The sequence below is a fragment of the Anas acuta genome, chromosome 3 (genome assembly GCF_963932015.1).
Source record: "Anas acuta chromosome 3, bAnaAcu1.1, whole genome shotgun sequence".
Classification (NCBI taxonomy): domain Eukaryota; kingdom Metazoa; phylum Chordata; class Aves; order Anseriformes; family Anatidae; genus Anas; species Anas acuta.
Genome location: NC_088981.1, coordinates 80,069,406 through 80,087,511, shown reverse-complemented (window position 1 = coordinate 80,087,511; position 18,106 = coordinate 80,069,406). Strand labels below are relative to the sequence as shown.

The 18,106-nt window shown below is 39.0% G+C and overlaps 1 protein-coding gene across 1 annotated transcript in view; it reads right to left on the bottom strand.

Moving 5' to 3' along the window:
- Positions 1-17,846, bottom strand: part of MDN1 (midasin AAA ATPase 1) — a 91,561-nt gene extending 73,715 nt beyond the window's left edge. Inside the window, exons 1-13 of the mRNA XM_068677968.1 lie at positions 17,612-17,846; positions 13,939-14,165; positions 12,741-12,965; positions 11,520-11,627; positions 11,239-11,434; positions 9,172-9,381; positions 7,759-7,890; positions 6,166-6,269; positions 5,489-5,603; positions 4,584-4,777; positions 3,448-3,529; positions 1,253-1,348; positions 391-503 (exon numbers count right to left, since the gene is read on the bottom strand). Of these exons, the coding sequence (XP_068534069.1) occupies positions 391-503; positions 1,253-1,348; positions 3,448-3,529; positions 4,584-4,777; positions 5,489-5,603; positions 6,166-6,269; positions 7,759-7,890; positions 9,172-9,381; positions 11,239-11,434; positions 11,520-11,627; positions 12,741-12,965; positions 13,939-14,165; positions 17,612-17,710 (1,901 nt within the window). The 5' untranslated portion in view covers positions 17,711-17,846. The remainder of the gene's footprint in view (positions 1-390; positions 504-1,252; positions 1,349-3,447; positions 3,530-4,583; positions 4,778-5,488; positions 5,604-6,165; positions 6,270-7,758; positions 7,891-9,171; positions 9,382-11,238; positions 11,435-11,519; positions 11,628-12,740; positions 12,966-13,938; positions 14,166-17,611) is intronic.
- Positions 17,847-18,106: the final 260 nt, after the last annotated feature.

Here is an 18,106-nt window from a genome sequence, read left to right as displayed (position 1 = left end):
GAAACACCCTTGTAAGCATTATATAAGACACTTACTTTGTTCAACATACAACCTAGGAATTCAGGATTCTCAAAGAAGTTCCTGGCCAGTGGAATTACTCCCACATACTACAAAGACGGTCAAAATCTTATTACAACACCTGCAGATCCAAACTGCTTTGAAGAACTCTAGGACAAAAGAACCTGCAAATCCCTATGCTTTGGCTGCCAGAAGAACTATGATGCAGACAGCCTTAAAGATGCACAATGTAAAACTCAGACCACAAGAGAAAGAACTCATCACATTTGAGTTGAGATTATTTGATCTGCATTTTTTAATTGTGTTACTTCCAGTTTGTTCTATTCCAACACAAAATGTTTCAATTCAAATGGAAACCACAAGATAGTCTACCTTTTTACAGTAAGAGCCAGGGTTTGTTTCTTTTCAAGGCACACTCTTCCCACAGAAACTTCTTGGTCCCTTAATAAAATCTCTGGTTTGTACAGTTCACAAAAGAACTCCACCTGCGAAGAAAGCATCAACATTACCAATACCAATGTTGTCTGCAACATCACACTGAGAACACCCTTGGCAGAAGAGAATACATTTCTGTAATGAAATAAGGGAAAGAAGAAGGACAAACAGGAGTTTCAGGGATCCATCTGTCCCTTGAGATGGGAAGTTTTTCCGTCCTGAAGTACCAAAGGAAGACATTTCTTCATAGTCAAACTTTTATGGTCAGAAATAACTGACATAACCATTCAGTTTAACTCAGCTATTTATATCACACAATATCAGTATACAGATGAGCTCTACAGCTTTGGAAGTGATTATTACCAAAAAAGTCATAGACAGATTTGTTTTTGGACTCCTCATTTAAGTGATTAAATAACAACTGGGGCAGGGGGGACCACACAGGGTGGAAGGGGAAGACAACCTTTTACATTTTTACTACTCCGTGAATCTAGCAGTGTCACGTGCTTCAGAAACCACAAAGTTTCAGCTGTGGCATGCTTCTTTTGCATGAAGCCATTTGAAATATGCTCACTGCAACTGTCAGGGAAAATAAAACACACCTGAAAATATAACAGAATGAAAAGCAGACTCCAGAATTGCAGAGCAAGAACAGAAGAAGTTTGCAAAGAGTAGAGAGATGAGCATATTTTTAAAGAAAAATATTAGAACATAGTACATATAAATGAATCACAAGAAAAAAAAAATCTACTTATGTAATATTACCAATAAACGTCATGTTAATTATGTCTTAACATACCTTGTTCTTGGAAATATTTAGTTTGCTTCCAATAACTTTTGCCATTTTCTGTCTGCTTCCTTGGTTGGACAGCATACCTGTGAAACAGTCCAATGCCTGTCAAGGGGAAAACAAAACAACTTATAAGATTTGTACTGAATATATTATTTGAGAAGCACTATCTTTATTTTTATGAGGCTGAACCCAATCCAACAAAGGTAAATACAATTATTTCATCGTTGTTGGATCAAGTCAAGCAATGAAGTTCAAAAGAGATGAAATAGGAAGTTCTGAACTCTGTAATGTAGTGGGTTTATACTGAACCCACCCTATAAAAAGTTTTTCACAGCCAGTCACAGAAGCTATTTTCAGATGACTGGAGCAAAATGAAGGAAGTGATGTTCCAAGATCTCACAACCTTAAAAATGACCTGATTGATGCACACTTAAAAAATAAAAAAAAAATAAAAAAATCCAAACTTAGAGCTTAAGTTCCTGTATAGCAAAAAAAGTAGCAAAGATGTCCCTTATTTCAACAAAAAGGGAGTACCTTAACATTATCCTGCAAATTTAAATATCTAATTCTACTGAGGGATTCAGATACTGTTTCACAAAAGACACAAGACTAAAGAGAACAGAGCAGACAGCTATCACTAGGATACAGCTTTGACTGAAACATGAACAGCCAAGAAGCTCCACCACTGAGCTGTGTGAATGTCACAAAACACAGCACACCAGCCACTACTAACCTCAGAGGGAGGAAGTGAATACCTCTTAGTATTCACTAAATTCAGACACTTAACATATAAAACACCTAACACACACGCACTGTATGGATGCATGCATTATGAAGTGCATACCATGGATTCAGCATTAGCTGTATCATCAAATAAATGTGGCTCCAATGCTGTGAATAGACTCAGATACCAACTCTATGCCTTTGGACATCACTAAGTGATGTGCTCCCCACTATCCCCATTACCTAAGAGATATTCAGCAGCAGCGTACTAGTGCCTCATTACTAAACAGTGAAGGTGTTTTTAGTTTTTTGTTGTTGTTGTTTTTTTAGTTTCTTACTACTCTAGCTTGTTAGTGATAAGTAATAAATTACTGTACTCTCCCTATGCTGAGTCTGTTTTGTCCATGAGTGATCTCCCTGTCCTCATCTGAACCCTTGAGCCCCTGTCATCATATTTTTCCCCCTTTCCCTTTGAGGAAGGTGCCTGGTGACAGGACGAGGGGGAATGGGCTAAAGTTGCGCCAGGGGAGTTTTAGGTTAGATGTTAGGAAGAACTTCTTTACTGAAAGGGTTGTTAGGCACTGGAACAGGCTGCCCAGGGAGGTGGTGGAGTCACCATCCCTGGAAGTCTTTAAAAGACATTTAGATGTAGAGCTTAGGGATATGGATTAGTGGGGACTGTTAGTGTTAGGTTAGAGGTTGGACTCGATGATCTTGAGGTCTCTTCCAACCTAGAAATTCTGTGATTCTGTGATTCTTCACAGGGGCTCATACAATGCTGTGTTTGGGATTTTTGACAAAAGTATTGGTGATAATAGACCAGTATTTTTAAGTTGTTGGAGAGCAGTGCTCACACAGAGCCAAGACCTTCACACCAGCAAGGAGGCTGTGCATGGACAAGAAAGAAGCTGTGAGGGAACAGCCAGGACAGCTGATCCTTCTAATTCTGGAAACACTTCTGATAAATACTTTTTACTTTTCCCTCTTTTTGAGATATCCACAGTAAGGTTTGATAGTAAATACAGCTCCTGAGTAACAAGCAGCAAACACCAAGTACATCTAGTATTTTAAAGACTCAACTAAACATAGGGCCCTGCATATAAAATGTGCAATGCAAGTGAATGAAATGAATGCTTAAATGATAAGCACGTTTGTCAAATTGTATTCATTTCATAAATTTTTACTCTTCCCCAATCACACACAATCCCAGCTCACATCAGTCAAAACTGTGCTGCAGCATACTTTTTGTATGCCAGTAGTAAGTCTAGATTGGCTTTCAGCACATTATTGCAAATAGCTTTCCTTCTACGAAGGAAAGAGACTAATACATACATAACAAACATTCCAACTACAGTTCAGCTGCTTCAGATAAAACTAAATATAAAATCCTATCTCACACTCCCAAATAGTGTATTTTAAGATACGTGACACAATAACAGATTTCAGGTAAGCAATTTCCAAATTAAGTCTTACTGCACCTCCTGAAAAATATTCACTGCTGTGGTTGATGAAGAACTGTCAAAGTTGTACGCAATCCTGCTGCACCAATTCAATAAATCTCTAAAAAGAAAAACAAAAAGATTTGGTACAATGAAGCCAAGTTGTACAGCATCTTCTCTCATGTTCAGCTTAGTTCATTATGTCATCTTTTGGTAATTATACACCTAGTTGTTATTTACATTGTACATGGAAAGCCACATATAAGAAGGATGCTATATTTAAAAGACTGGATGAATACACACAGACCCACAGGGTTGCTTTCTGATAGGTTGCTTGGAAAACCAGCATGCTTTTAATCCAGAAACGTACAAGTAACTATTTTACAGGATACCAGTTCTTCCTCAACAAGATCTTTGGAAAGGTGAGAAAAGAGAAACATCTGATATTCGGAAAATAGCAACTGTTTTGAAATAAGTGGCTTTGCTATGCTTCACAAAAATATGAGCTACTAGGCATAGCTAGTGTTTGCTGACACTCAAAAAGCACTACTGGTTATAATAAGTCCATGTGAGCAGAACTGACATGCAGTATGAGAAGTGAGGAAGAAGTAATTCAATACCAAGCTGCATTTCATTACAAAAATTCTGAAATCAATAGTACTTTGCAGGGCCTGAGTATTCAGAGCCATCTGTAAGTTAGAATGCTACAAGTGAATGTCTAATATGAAATTATCTAGATGAGCAAATATATACAATCACTGAAAAGTTATCTATGCTAATACTGTATAATGTTTTCACAATACATTTCTGTCATTTTTTTTAACTAGAATATTTTGTGTTAAAATAAATTGAAAAGTAATCCACATCTTCATACCAACGTATTTCTCAGCACTGCATCTGAAACACATACTTTTTTCTCAAAAAACTTAAGTGCAGAAGTACAGCATATATGCCCCAAATAATTCACATTGAGTTTTAAGATGCATTAAACATGATTTAAACATTAAAAATGGAAACCTCCAATTTTTACTAAATTCCAGCATAAATATTCAAACTTTTTACAATATTTAAAATATTGAATGAAAATGAAAAGGAAAATGAAAAAGGTAACATCTCCTGCTCTCTACAGCTAACTGACAAAATTTCTTTCTAATAAACATATAAGAAAAGACAACCTTAGAGATAGTTCTCGTCCTTCCAGATTTGGTTTCTTATTTTCTGATCTTGATTCTGATGCATCTTCTGACACACTGCTGGAGCCAGAAGCACTGTTTTCTGATGCCTGATACTTGTCACCCGTAAGGTGAATGAAAATGTCTAGCAAGTGATCAGTTACACGAGCAAGGTTGGGGTATTTGCTCTGAAGAACCTGAAAATGGGGAAGGAAAAAAAAAAAAAAATTTCATCACTGAAATGAAAGCATTGGCCTCCCAAATTTCAACAGGATACACTTCAACAGAAACAGACACTCAAGCTAGCAAGCCGCACAAAACCAGCCTCGTCATTTCTCTTCTGAAGCAAATAAAAGTGATTGAGACTTGTATGATGTTGATACGATGCCAAAGGAGAGTTTTCCCAACTCAACTTTACTCCAATTTAATACCTTTGCACAAATACAAACAGGAAGAACAAAAAGCAAATTCAACCCTAAATTAAACTCAAAACTAAAATCAATCTGAACACAAATCATGATGATGTAACTAACTACAAAAGTTCTTGCTTCCTATCCCTCTTTGTAAGGGCTTTTTAGAGCACTCAGGCTGCCTATATACCATGCTAAGACACATACAAGGCTAATTTTTCTTCTATGATTTCCTTTCCTTACAGCTCAACCTTCTGCTAAAGCTTGCTGACCAAAATCAGATTTTCACAGATACAGGCCAGGAACCACTACTGATACTATCCTGCTAAACTGACTTTTATGATTAGCCAGAACATTTATTTTCAAGACCTGAAGTGGTAAGGGTATACTGCTGAACTTGAGAAGAAAAATAAGGATCAAATTTATTACTGAAAACCATCTATTACCCATAATTGAAATAATTATTCACATACCACAATAGAGCAATAAACACCATACCTCCTTGAGTTCTGCTTTGCTCATGTTATCCAGATGTATTTTGGTCCAATACTTGTCCAAAAGAGAGGCATGGCTGCTTTGCTGTCTGTACCAACCTCCACCACAACTGAATACTCTAAATTAAAATAACACAAATAAACATACATATTGTTATCTTACTGAAGAATTCAGTACTGTCAGATACCCTACCTTGCTTTTCTCTGCTTTCCAAATCATTTGCTCTTTTATCAGTGTTTTCCCCCCTCTAGTGCAAAATCTCCTCAGAGACACTTGCAGAAAGATGACTGACAAGTTAAGCCTATCAGAAACACCATGCAGAAATCAAGACACCTTGTGAATATTGATCATAAACCTTCTTCTCAAACAACTGCTAGGAGCGGTATTTTGTTTTGGTGGAGGGCTGGTTCAGTAGGTATGCCCCCTGCCCCAAGCTTCATACCTCAAGCTTTTAAGCTCAGTGAAGTAACTTTTCTGTTCAAAGACTAGTTCCACCCAGTAGTAATTAATATAAAATTGCTTTAAAATGTAAAAAGGTCCTTTCATAACTTCCATAGCTTCTACTGCTTGTCAGTTGGAAATTGCTAGAATACTCATGACCAAGTACTTTGCCCTTCCTGTCTTTGACTTAAAAATCAAACAATCTGTGCTATTAAGCTCATTTAATTTTATATGCCTACCTCCTGGTCGCAAAAAACTGGAATCCTGGTGCTACTTTCAAGCAATCACCACGGCCAGGAATTAGCAACTCCCTTTTTTCCAAAAGAGGGATCAGCACAGAGATCTGGAGATTAATAATGAAAAATTAATAAAGATTAATAATGGAAAAAAAAAAGAAAAACGTAAAACTCTTCTTGCGTGTGTGAAACCAACATCTTACCCATCCACGCTCATGATGCTAGAGCACACCCACTGAGAACCACATTTTCATCAACTACTGTTCCTGCAGACTGTATTTTCAAGTGAAACTAACAGGAATTGTAGACTCACAGTTAATTTTATTCAGCAATGAAAGTTGCAGGTATAACATTTCCCTACTTTCTCCTACATTCAGATTTAATAAGAAAATGGAAATGAGTCTTTACACTGTAAGTCCAATCTAACACTATTGTGTTTGAGCTGTCAAACAAATTACCACGTTGTTCTCAGCAGAGATGGAAGGTTTGTTTTCCTTCTACCTTAACAAAGATAATACCCACCCAGAAGACTTCATTTGAAAACATTATCATTGTTCATCATATAGCCTGCTACACCCTAGCAGAATTAGGTATGGATTTACAGAATCTATCCCTCCACACAGAAGGATGGTAAAAATGGTGGAATGAGAACAGGGAGGGAGGTCCACAACACTCCCTTGGCACAGAGGAAGGCAAGCATGGAGACCTGGATATGAAGAAAGAATATGGGATGCCTGCAGGGGAGACCTGAAGGAAAGGTGAGATGAATGCAGGATACTACTAGGGGCATGCTTATGATGAGTGCAACAAACAGAGTCCACAGAAGCGAACAACTGCATAACCCTCTGGCAATGAAAAACTGTCCAGTCCACACAGGCAATGTTTCTTGGCTTTCTTGCAAACTCCCTGTACTTTGGAAGTGTGGAATCCCATAAACAAACTGTCAAGGTTTGTCAGTCACAGAAAAGAATGCTTTACAAAACAGATATGAAAGAAAACTCTGCAGAATGTCCAGCAGGCTTATACAGAAAGACATCTCTATGACATCGTTCTTGGTGGAGATGTTCTTTCAGCAGCCATCACTTCAAAATAAATCTAACAAGCACTAGTTCTGGAGCTCAATACAGGAAATCAGCTATAACCTATATAATGACTTAATACAACAACACATTTTTGATATCCAATACAGAAGAAATATTTTTTTTTCTAAATGACAAAAAAAAATCATTAGAAGATCTTATCATCAACACTGCTGTAATACAGTAACTTAGTATTCCGCAGCGTCTGTGGCCACATTTGTTTTCAAATATTGAAACATGATTTAAAAGACACATAGCTCATTACCAGAGTCACTTCAAATCCTCATACTGAGGTCTGGCATCAGAGCCAGTGCCATGACTGCTCTAAAACAATGACAACAACAAATGCAGTGTAACTGTCTCTGAACAAAGACACGTTAAATCTTTTTAACTCACTGTTACAGGGGTAGTATTTTCAGCACATTGCTGCAGAACTCGCGGTGATTGGACTCCAAAAATTGCTAGTATAGTACGGCTCTTAAGACAAATACTCTATAGCAAACAATAACCTACATACCACATCCAGAGGAGCATAATCAATATCCTCCAGAAGTATCCAATGCCCTTTGGTAACAGCTTGCGTCAAGGTTCCAGGCTGCCATACAAACTCCCCTGGGACATCTGTACAACGATACATACCAAGCAGCGTCTGTGACAGAAACAATCAGTAAACGAGAGACTTGTTCATTACATGATTTCATAACTCAGGAGTAAAAACCTTATGAAAATGACCAAAGTTGGTACATAAAGACTTACACAGCCTGCACATTACTAAACAGCTTATCTGATAATCCCAGTAATATGTGCCCAGCATTTTGTTTATTTATTTTTAAGTTTCACCCCTCCAAATATATAACCTAACCAAAGCACAGTAACTGAAATGAACTATATCATTGGAATAGTAGTTATGGCAGTACAGCTCTGTAAATAATGAACAAAAATCAACAGCACAGCACACTAAACTGCCTGGAGTTGCACTGCACTGTATCTTGCATTTTAACCAGCTCTGACGGAGCTGCTAACGTAAGAGGAGTTCTCGAGGAAGTTTTTCAAAGACACAAAACCAATCAAGTTTTACATTTTGTGAAGTGGTAGCTTTCACATTTCAGCATTCCTTAAATAATTAAGTTTATGGTTTCACTATTTCACATTTTGTACCTTGAACTTTTATCACTTTTTCTTAAAATGACAGTCTCGCTCATGTACATGTATATGAAAAGATACTCCTGTGGAGAATAGCTGTTAGATGGTGAAGTAAGCTGCTCTATGCAAATAAAGGAGGTGATTTTGTATAGCTAATAAAAACCTTCAGAGAGCACTTCTGTTAACGACCTCAGAAAACTAAGTATAAATTGAGACAAACATTATTAATAAACTCAAACTCACAAGCTCAGTATGCAAATCCAGAAGAACGTGAATCTAACACCAGAAGTGAAGATATTTCTACAGGTAAATCTAGATCCCTATTCTGTAACTGCAAGCATCCTCAAAGGGTCTTTCTTCATTTTATCTTCACCAAAAAGTAACTGGGATCAGATTAAACTGACAATGACCCATTTAAACATGGAAATTAAAGTGTCCATACAGTCTTTGGCAGCAGCTTCCATCATTTTCAAATCAATTTTTGTAAAGCTTTTTTTTTTTTTTAATACAAAATCAGCAGAGCTCTTCCACACAGGAGAAACACTGAGGAAATGTATCTTAAAACGGATCAGATACAGCACAATTACGTGCAGAATTTACATCATACACTTGAAGAAAAATCAGTTAAGCTTCATTATTCTTATCAATAGCCAGAGCAGTACTACAAAGAATTGAGGGTTGCGAGCTCCTTCAGGGAAGAGTTAAATTCCATATTATTAGAAAAGCAAGTCCATACTTCAAGTAATCACGCCTGATCATTGGACCATAAAACAATTTTGTCACTTACCTTACTATCAGTTTGATCCCCAAGTTGGACTTTTAAAATATGAGGAGGCTTTGTTCTTCCTGTAGCAGCTGCTAAATATTCAATTAAAGAAGTTTTGCCACATCCTATTGGTCCTTCTAATAAAACAGGACTTTGAAATGCTACAGCAATTGCAAGGTTTTGAAGATTTGTGCAGGCAGATTCAACCAGAACAAAATGGCTGGTGCTTTCCTGTTGAAACATAAAATTCATAAAATTTGAGTTACTACACTGAATTCCTTTATTTATTTATTTTATATATATATATATATATATGTTTTATAACACAGAACAATTAGGAAAGTGAGTAAGATGACTTCAAAATTTTGGCCTGCAGATCTGTCAACACACATCAAATAAAATAAAGAATGCTAGAGCTGTGGACTATAAAGAATGTATTTAACAACAGGTATTAAAATAGATTTTTATCAAAAACCTATTATAGGTGAAACACTTAATATAGTATACGTTCAGTTTGTTCCCAAAGGGAATTCACACTATAATGACAGTACAGACATAGTAACTATTCAATCATTGCATTCACATCAGTCAAATACAATTCACATTATAAATGAAATTAAGTCAGAATGAATCTCAATCACAGAGAAAAATAATCAAACAGCAATTAGACTGAAATGATGCACTTATGAATACTCTAATGTTGTATTTCTTTCTTTCTGCACAGGCCAAAGAGTGAGATCATTAAACTCAATATATAGAGGGCAGGGGAGACAAGTTCATTGCAATGTGAATAAAGCAAAAATTCTACTGAATACATTTTATCGAACAGTAATTTATCAATATGACAGACATGCCTCAAAGATATTAGTGACTGTAGGAGAGTAAAAATATCAGCATATGGCACAAAAACTAGTGCTTTCTTGCCAAAAGGCACAAAGAAGAAATCCAAATATATCCTGCACTGAAACCAAATTCAATCTCTTGTATTTTGAATTTGATCATTTGATCTTCATTTCAAATACATGAAACTATATTTCTCCTGTAACAAATGCTAGTTTTTAGGAGTACCTATCTTTCTTGACAGCACAATTGCAGCAGCAGTGACACTATCATGTAAATAAAAACCTTGCTAAACAGCTCAGTTTCCCTTGCTGCAATGAATTCCAAACCATGTTGTCAATGCTATAGGTTAAAAAAAATAAATTACTCAAGCTGGGGGGGGAAATGGAAAAATTGGGAGGAAACTGCTCTCATTCTTCTGCTACTCAAGAAATTCTCAATATTAGTAGTTTTCATCCATCAATATTAGGTAGTTTTCATCCATCTTTGTCATTCATTTGTAGATGTGTTGCAAAAATAGATAGCAATACACTAGCTAATTAAGAGCTAGAAGTTTGCCTAAGCGAGGAAACCAGTGAAGAACACTGACTGCAGCTACAAAGACGAACCCGAACAGTTTGAGGTGAATAGCATCTCAAGAGAAAAGAGGTTAAAAAAAAGCTACTTACTGAAACATATTTATACACTTGATCGACTTACTAAAACCATAAGGCACTACATTCTGTGTTACACTTCACTCCACTGAAGCAGAGAAAGTAAGTTCCTGCTTACCTCTTCACCTGTTTTCTGCCTTCTAGAAGAGTAAGCAGCAGCCTCATTTTCCTGTGTTTTAAGAAGTGAACTTTGGAGAAAGGCTGTTGATAAGATCCCCTTGTAGCACAAAACACTACCTCACACGTGTAAAAACCGCGTCAGATCCTTGCTTTACTCAGTTGTGGAAGTAACACCCTAACTTGGAATGGAGACACTATACAAGACCGACTATTCTCTTATAGCATGTTTTCAAGAACGGTTATGATCAAAATTAAATGACCAGGACTATATATTCACTGCTTCATTCCGCTGCCGCTCCAACTTGTACGTTGTGCCAATATTATATTATACATCACTAGACTACAACACACATTAAAGGAGATACAAATCACCCATCTCAGTATCATTTAAGCAGGAATAAAGATAAAGTCAGCTCACAGCATTTAGGAATCCTTACAAAAAAAAAAGGTACAGGCTTAACTCTGGGTTACATACCTGCTGCTCTTCAGAAACAAGCTGTAGTCTAGGCAGCACAATACCACATACAGCTACTACATTTGCAGACAGGTCATCTGATACAACATGTCCTTGTTTATATTGCACTTCTTTCTCCTTTTGCCAAAATGAGGAGTCTGGATTGGCCAAAACAAGGGCTTGTTCCACATTCTGTGCTTGAGATTCTTCCAGTAGCCTGTCAAATCCATATCCATGTTTATTAATTCAGCTGAAAACCATCCACAAAAACAAGTAGTGTTCAATATTTACAGAGTTCTTACTTCAGCCTGAAATGCATCAGCTCCTCAGGATTGAAGATCTTCTTCAGGAAAGACAATTTATGTTCATCATTCATGCATGTAACCAGAGCAAGACAATTCGCAGTATACCTAAAAATTTTATTTGGAACAAAACATGTCAAAACAATCTTAAGAATTTCAGTTTGACAACTGTCACTTGCAAATCAAAACACCAGTTTGGGAAAAACACACAGAAAACTTTCTCTGCAGAAATTGGTATGCTTAAAGTTAGTGGTATTAATCTTTATTTATTTTTTTTTTTATAAAAAGATTTTTCTGATACATTTTTCCAGATAAAAGCAATTATATCATGGCATACTGTATTGTTATTAACACACCAACTAGCTAGCTTTCCTTTGAATGACTGAACATTCAACAGAAATACAGTAAAAAAACCAGCACTTTCCCAAACAAATGGAAGTAAATGTATAAGACAGTGAAAACCAAGTTTTCTTTGCCTGATTTTTCTCCTGCCATTTTCTCTTTGTATTTGCTATTTCATGATATTTCTAAAATAACCTTAATACACTGATCTCAAGACTCAGTGCCAAAAGAAGCAAACAAATCCCAAGTCTTGGCTTCATAGAGCCTAGCTGTCTCGCAATACGAGAAAATTTAATAGAGATCATAAATACACTTTTCATTTATTATACCACTGCTTTTACCTTCCAAGAACAAAGCTTTCAATGAGCTTGGGAGGGTTAGAGGGAAGAGGGGCAGGGTTAGAGGGAAGAGGGGCAGGGTGGTAGAGCGTTCCCAGAAGATCGGTTCAGGACAAAAGTCTGCTCATTCACTTCAGATTATTACCTGAATACCAGGGAAATCCTTTCCAGCCAAATTAGTCATTCTATTTCTTTTTCTAAGAATATCTAAATTCACGTTATCCTGGCTGATATACTTGACAATCTTCATTCTATCCTTCCTAAATTAAGTATCTTAATTTAAAATAATGAGTTACTAATGCAATATTTTGTTCTTCCAGCAGTGCTGAAGTATGTTTCACCAAATTCACCACCTCTCATGAATCCAACTTTGGTAAACTGGAGTTATTTTAAAGGATAATTCAAATTGTAAAAAGATACCATTGTCACAGATTTTTCTGGTTTTGTCTGGATCTTTTCTCTTTGCACATAAACACTTCAGTACAATTCAAGATACCGTTATGTCTTTTCCTTGTAAATGATCTGGGTTTTTTAAACTTACCAACGGACTAAAGTGTCATGACTCCTTAGGAGTGGGATACACACGCTCCAGTCCCATAATTCCCGGAAAACTGACTGTTCCTTTTGTAAAAACCTATATGCTGCTTCCATGAGGTCGCGTAACTTCATTCGTCTGCGCCCGTATCGGACTGTGCTTGTATCTGAGCTCTCCAGGAAAAGCCTCTGGAAAACTGGTGATGTGTTCTTAAAATATCTTAAGGCAAATCTTCATATGAAAGAGAAAGAGAGAGAGAGAGAGAGAGAGAGATGGAATATGGACATTTAAGCCAGAGCAAAAGAAAATAGTCACTGATGCTTTATTTCAGAGGTCCTGAAACACTAACTGACGTTATAGCTTGAACTGAGGTTTGTATTTAACTTTGTCCATGCCTAGGAAAGATGACCAGTTTAGCAATCAGCTGTCAACAGATACTTTACCTTATTAGAGATCATTATTTGATTAGCAAGGAGAACCATTTTTTTTGGTGAAATCTTTTTGATTTCTCTTGTTTACTGAGAAAGTAATACTAATTTCCACTTAGGCAACTTTGTATTCTACTGGCCTACAGGTCTAATATAAGATACAGACATTTTGATTGTTGGCAGTTTTCAAGTCAGCTGTTCTGTTTTGCTCTCATTCTAATCGAATAATGATGAAAATAACATCAGGTATTACCAAACAGTTTAAATAAGCTGTGTTTAAGACTTCTGCTTTCTAGGTAATTCTTTCAATTGAAAAGGCCTTTGCTCTCTACAGATACCTTAAAGGAGGCTGTAGAGAGGTGGGGGTTGGCCTGTTCTCCCACATAACTGGTGACAGGACGAGGGGGAATGTGCTTAAGTTGCGCCAGGGGAGTTTTAGGTTAGATGTTAGGAAGAACTTCTTTACTGAAAGGGTTGTTAGGCACTGGAACAGGCTGCCCAGGGAGGTGGTGGAGTCACCATCCCTGGAAGTCTTTAAAAGACGTTTAGATGTAGAGCTTAGGGATATGGTTTAGTGGGGACTGTTAGTGTTAGGTCAGAGGTTGGACTTGATGATCTTGAGGTCTCTTCCAACCTAGAAATTCTGTGATTCTGTGACCTTTGCTACTGTGGGAGACAACCCAAAGCCCTGTCACACCACCTCCTCACCAGCAAACACTGACGTGCACACACCCCGTACATTCAAACACCACACAAGGCGGCTCTGCGCTACTTACGGCAAAACATCCGGGTGGTCAGCCAGCAGCTTGCTCATGGCTACACACAGCCTTTCATGCCGATCATGGTTGATTTGGCCGCCAGCTTTAATGGCTTCTGCATTTCGTTCCAGCAAATCCAACAAGATCGGTCGAAGCTGACGGCCAATTAATACAGTACATTCTTTATCCAGTAATAACTGTGCTAAAGTATCCAGGATGCATTGCCGGTCATGCTGAGTCCAAGTCTAGAGGAAAGGAAGGTAGGAACAAGTTAAAAGTCTAAATAATTCCACGCTCAATTATTTGTACAGGATTCACGGTGAATTTTACAGGAACAAATCTTCCAGAAAAGCAAAAAAGGGGAAGGGGCAAAATTCACAGTGAAAGTATTTACTCAATACAGCTCTCCATAGTTTAAGAAACAAGGGAAACAGAACATATGATATGAACAATGTCAGTACATAGGAATTACAAAGAATTATAAATTCAAGTTGTCAAAAAAGGGGAGCTGTTACTTCCATATCAGATGCAATTATGGTGAATAATGACAAGAAGCATGTATTTACAGTTTTGAAGTTGAGATTTTTTTTTTTAATTCTTCTTACTTTTCTATATTTTTTGTACCTTTATGCTCTTGTCTTTGGTCTTTGACCTCATGTTATTATGTAAGCACTGTTCCACTCGCATGACGTTCAGTGCAAGTAATTCTGATTTGTGAAAAATAAGGATTAAAGATCTGAACTCCATGTTTTGCTCCTAACTTTGACCCTCCACTCTCCCCTTCCTCACTGACCAAGCAAGTGCTCATCCCATCAAGAAGATTTTTGTGTTTCCTGGCAAACAGCAGTAAATACAACCAGACAAGGTAGCTTTCCAAACAAAATAGTCACTTACTGAACTCCTACAGAAACATTCCACAATTCATGTGGTGACATTTTAGCTAGATGTGCTGTCAATTTCTGCCTTGCCCAGACTTTTGCTATCTGTTTAAAACCTGCAGGTGTACAGGGATGGTTTCCTTGTTACTAGAGGTCCTTCACACCATTTTTCAAAGGTGCCCTCCTAAGGTTATACCACCACTGACATCTTTTAGAGCATGTACGTGCTTGTTCAAGTTCTTTTGCATCTACTCCTGAATTCGAAAAGAAACAATCCTTCATTCAGCACACAACAGGGTGCTTAATTTATTAACCAGAGCTTCCCACATCAAAATAAAACGAACAAATCACAGTAACACAGTAAATAAACGTAAATGAGCCAGTCTGATTCAGAAACATTCTGTAGTTACATGACTACCGGGCACAGAATCCATTAGGAATTTTGGGAGAGCAAGCAATTTTTAATCATTCTGTACAGCACCCTTAGGACAAGTAAAACTGATAAAAAAAAACGATCACAGTGGCAAAATTCTCATTCTATAAAGAGACGGTCTGTTGGATTTCACAGCCTGTCAGAATTTAAATCAAAACTTTTTGGAAGAGAGTAATACTGTCAGAGAGGAATTTTAACTACCAGTGATTTCCTGAAATACACAACTTTTAGTGAGCAAGAAAGGACAGCTGATTAGAAAGTGTTTAATGTCAGTGTTCAAGTCCAGGATCTGTGCCCACAGTTCCAAGCAGCTGATTTAAGAAAGCATCGCAAAGGCCTGACCCTCCAAATGCCCAACAAATGCACGTGTCATGTCTTATTACCCAAAGAGGCAATACAGAGAAGCCACGTTCCCTCAGATCAGGTCTAGCAGTCCATTTGGCAAGAGGATCCAACCTAATCCCCCTCCCAAAGTCTTCCACTGGGAGGGAAAACTGAAGGGATTTTCCACATTAGCACACTCGCTAGATCCAGGATAAGAGCAGCAACAGAGAGATGTGGATATAGACCAAGAGAAAACAGAGCTGGACCACTTATTTTGGCAGCTCTCCAGGTCGGCAAGATAAAGGAAAACTGGAACCTGCACTCCTCTTGAACCCACAAGCCTCAAGAAAAATAAATAAATAAAGAAAGAAAGAAAGAAAGAAAAGGCAGGTGGAATACAGCCTCACAAGGAGAAAGTGGTGATAACTTTAGCCATCTGCAAAACCAAAGAGAACTTCCTACACCTCCTCCAGCACTGCGCAGTCAGCACAGTTGCACAGATTGCCAAGGACAGCAAAAATGTTCTGAGGCTTTTGCATCAGCGTGCTTATTAGCAGATTGCCTCAGAAAAAAAAAAAAAGCTCTTCAAAAATTAGAAACAGGACATGAGAATACACTCTGCGACAAATGCAATGTATCTTGCCTTACTTATAAAGCTACGTCTTAAAAGAGTTACATCTTAAAGCTTATTTAAACTTTCAAACAAAAAGCTGAAGCCACATTTTAGGAAAAAACAGAACCAGGCTGCCTTAGCTGTCAGAACACCAGGACACTTTTCTGACAACCAGTGAGTAACTGGGCAGCTACATCCCTTTTTTTTTTTTTTTAATATAAAAAAACATCTGTTAGATCTCTGGTACCACACAGAGTCAAAAACACAGTCATTTCCAACAGTTTTTCTAGTTGCTACAGAAATTTATAGTGGCATATGGACATCTGCCACAGTAAAATACTGAACCATTACTGCAGCTGTGCTAATGGAACAGATCACATGTAAAAAAAAATTAACAGTGTGACTTTTTTTTTGTTTGGAAGTTTACTTACAAGCTTTTGAAGAGATGTAGCACAATATGTAGTTACTGGGGCGGTTTCAATATGTGTGAATAAACCACTGGTATCTACAGAAATTGCAGTTCTATTTCTGAAAAACTGCTGCATACAAATCCTACAAAACCTACTGTTTGGACAGTTTGCTTAAATTATCCCAAGACAGAAAGCCAGCAAATTAAGGCTGTTCTAGATAACTTTTTGTCCCATTTTCCTCACTAAGAACACAGAAATTTACTGTACCTTTGCAGAGTTAGTGGCATATTAATATCCTAAGTAAAAGGCTACATACTATAGGATAATCTTCTATTACCACACAAAGAGCATCTTAGCACAAATCTCAAAGGATTTGGTTGTGGGCTCTAGCTGTTTAGCAGCAAAACAAGATTGACGTACAACTAAATATGTAGCTTCAAAGCTTGGAAACAGCGATTTGGTTTCTGAAAGAATATGTTGTTGTTCTGGAAGCTGTGCAGGTAACCAGCCTGCACCAATTTCCAGCTGTGGGGACATTTAAACCCCAAGCGCCTCCCTGCCAGCTGATGCCAGAGGGCTCTGCCCCTTTCACACCCAGCACAAGCTCTCACATACAGGCATGAAGAAATGTTTGAGTCAATTCTACTCCGATCCCATGATTTGGGGGGAAAAAGGGCAAAGCCACCTGCCTGCCGACGGAGAATAGCGATTAGCTATATCGAAGTTTTCCCCAGCTGGAACCGGGAGGCGGCGATTTGGGGTGAAAACGTCAATATTCCGGAAAAATAAGCTAACTTCGCTTTTCAGCCCTCAAACGCAATAGCCAGAAGGGTCCAAACCCTCAGCAGCTCCCCCCTTCCCCCCCCCACCCCCTCCCCAAATTCCTCCTCCTGGGGGCTGCCGGGCTGGGAGAGCCGCTGCCGCGAAATGGCGGCGGGGACGGGATGGGGGGGGTGAAAAAGGGGTCGCGAGGGGAAAAACGGGGGAAATAATGAGGGAAACGGGGCCGCGGGGGGGTCAGGGCGGCGCTCACCGGCTTGGCCAGGAAGCCGCCGAGCTCGGCGCCGCTCCGGTCGCTCCTGGCCGCCAGCAGCTGCAGGGGCTGGGCCAGGGGGAGCCGCAGCGCCGCCATCTTCTCGGTGCGGGGGGGGGGGTAACGGTAATTAACGGCTAACGGTAACGGCACGGGGGGGGGGGGGGGGGTCCCGGCGGCAGCCACGTGCGGCGCGGAGCCGCGCGCGCTTCCGCCGCCCGCTGGCGTCACCCGGCCGCGCCGTCACGTGCCGGGAAACGGAGGGAGGGAGTGGGGGCAGCCCCGCCCACCGCCGCGCTGCGAACTACAACTCCCAGCACGCCCCGCGCCGCGCCGCCGCCTGTAATCAGCGATCCCAACAGCGCGCTGCACGCTGGGAAATGTAGGCGCTCCCCCCCCACCCGCTCCGCTTGGCCCCGCTTTGGCGCCAAGCGCTCGGGGCTGGGGGCGGGCCGCGTGACGTCGGCCGCCGCCGTTGGCTGCCCCCCCCCCCAC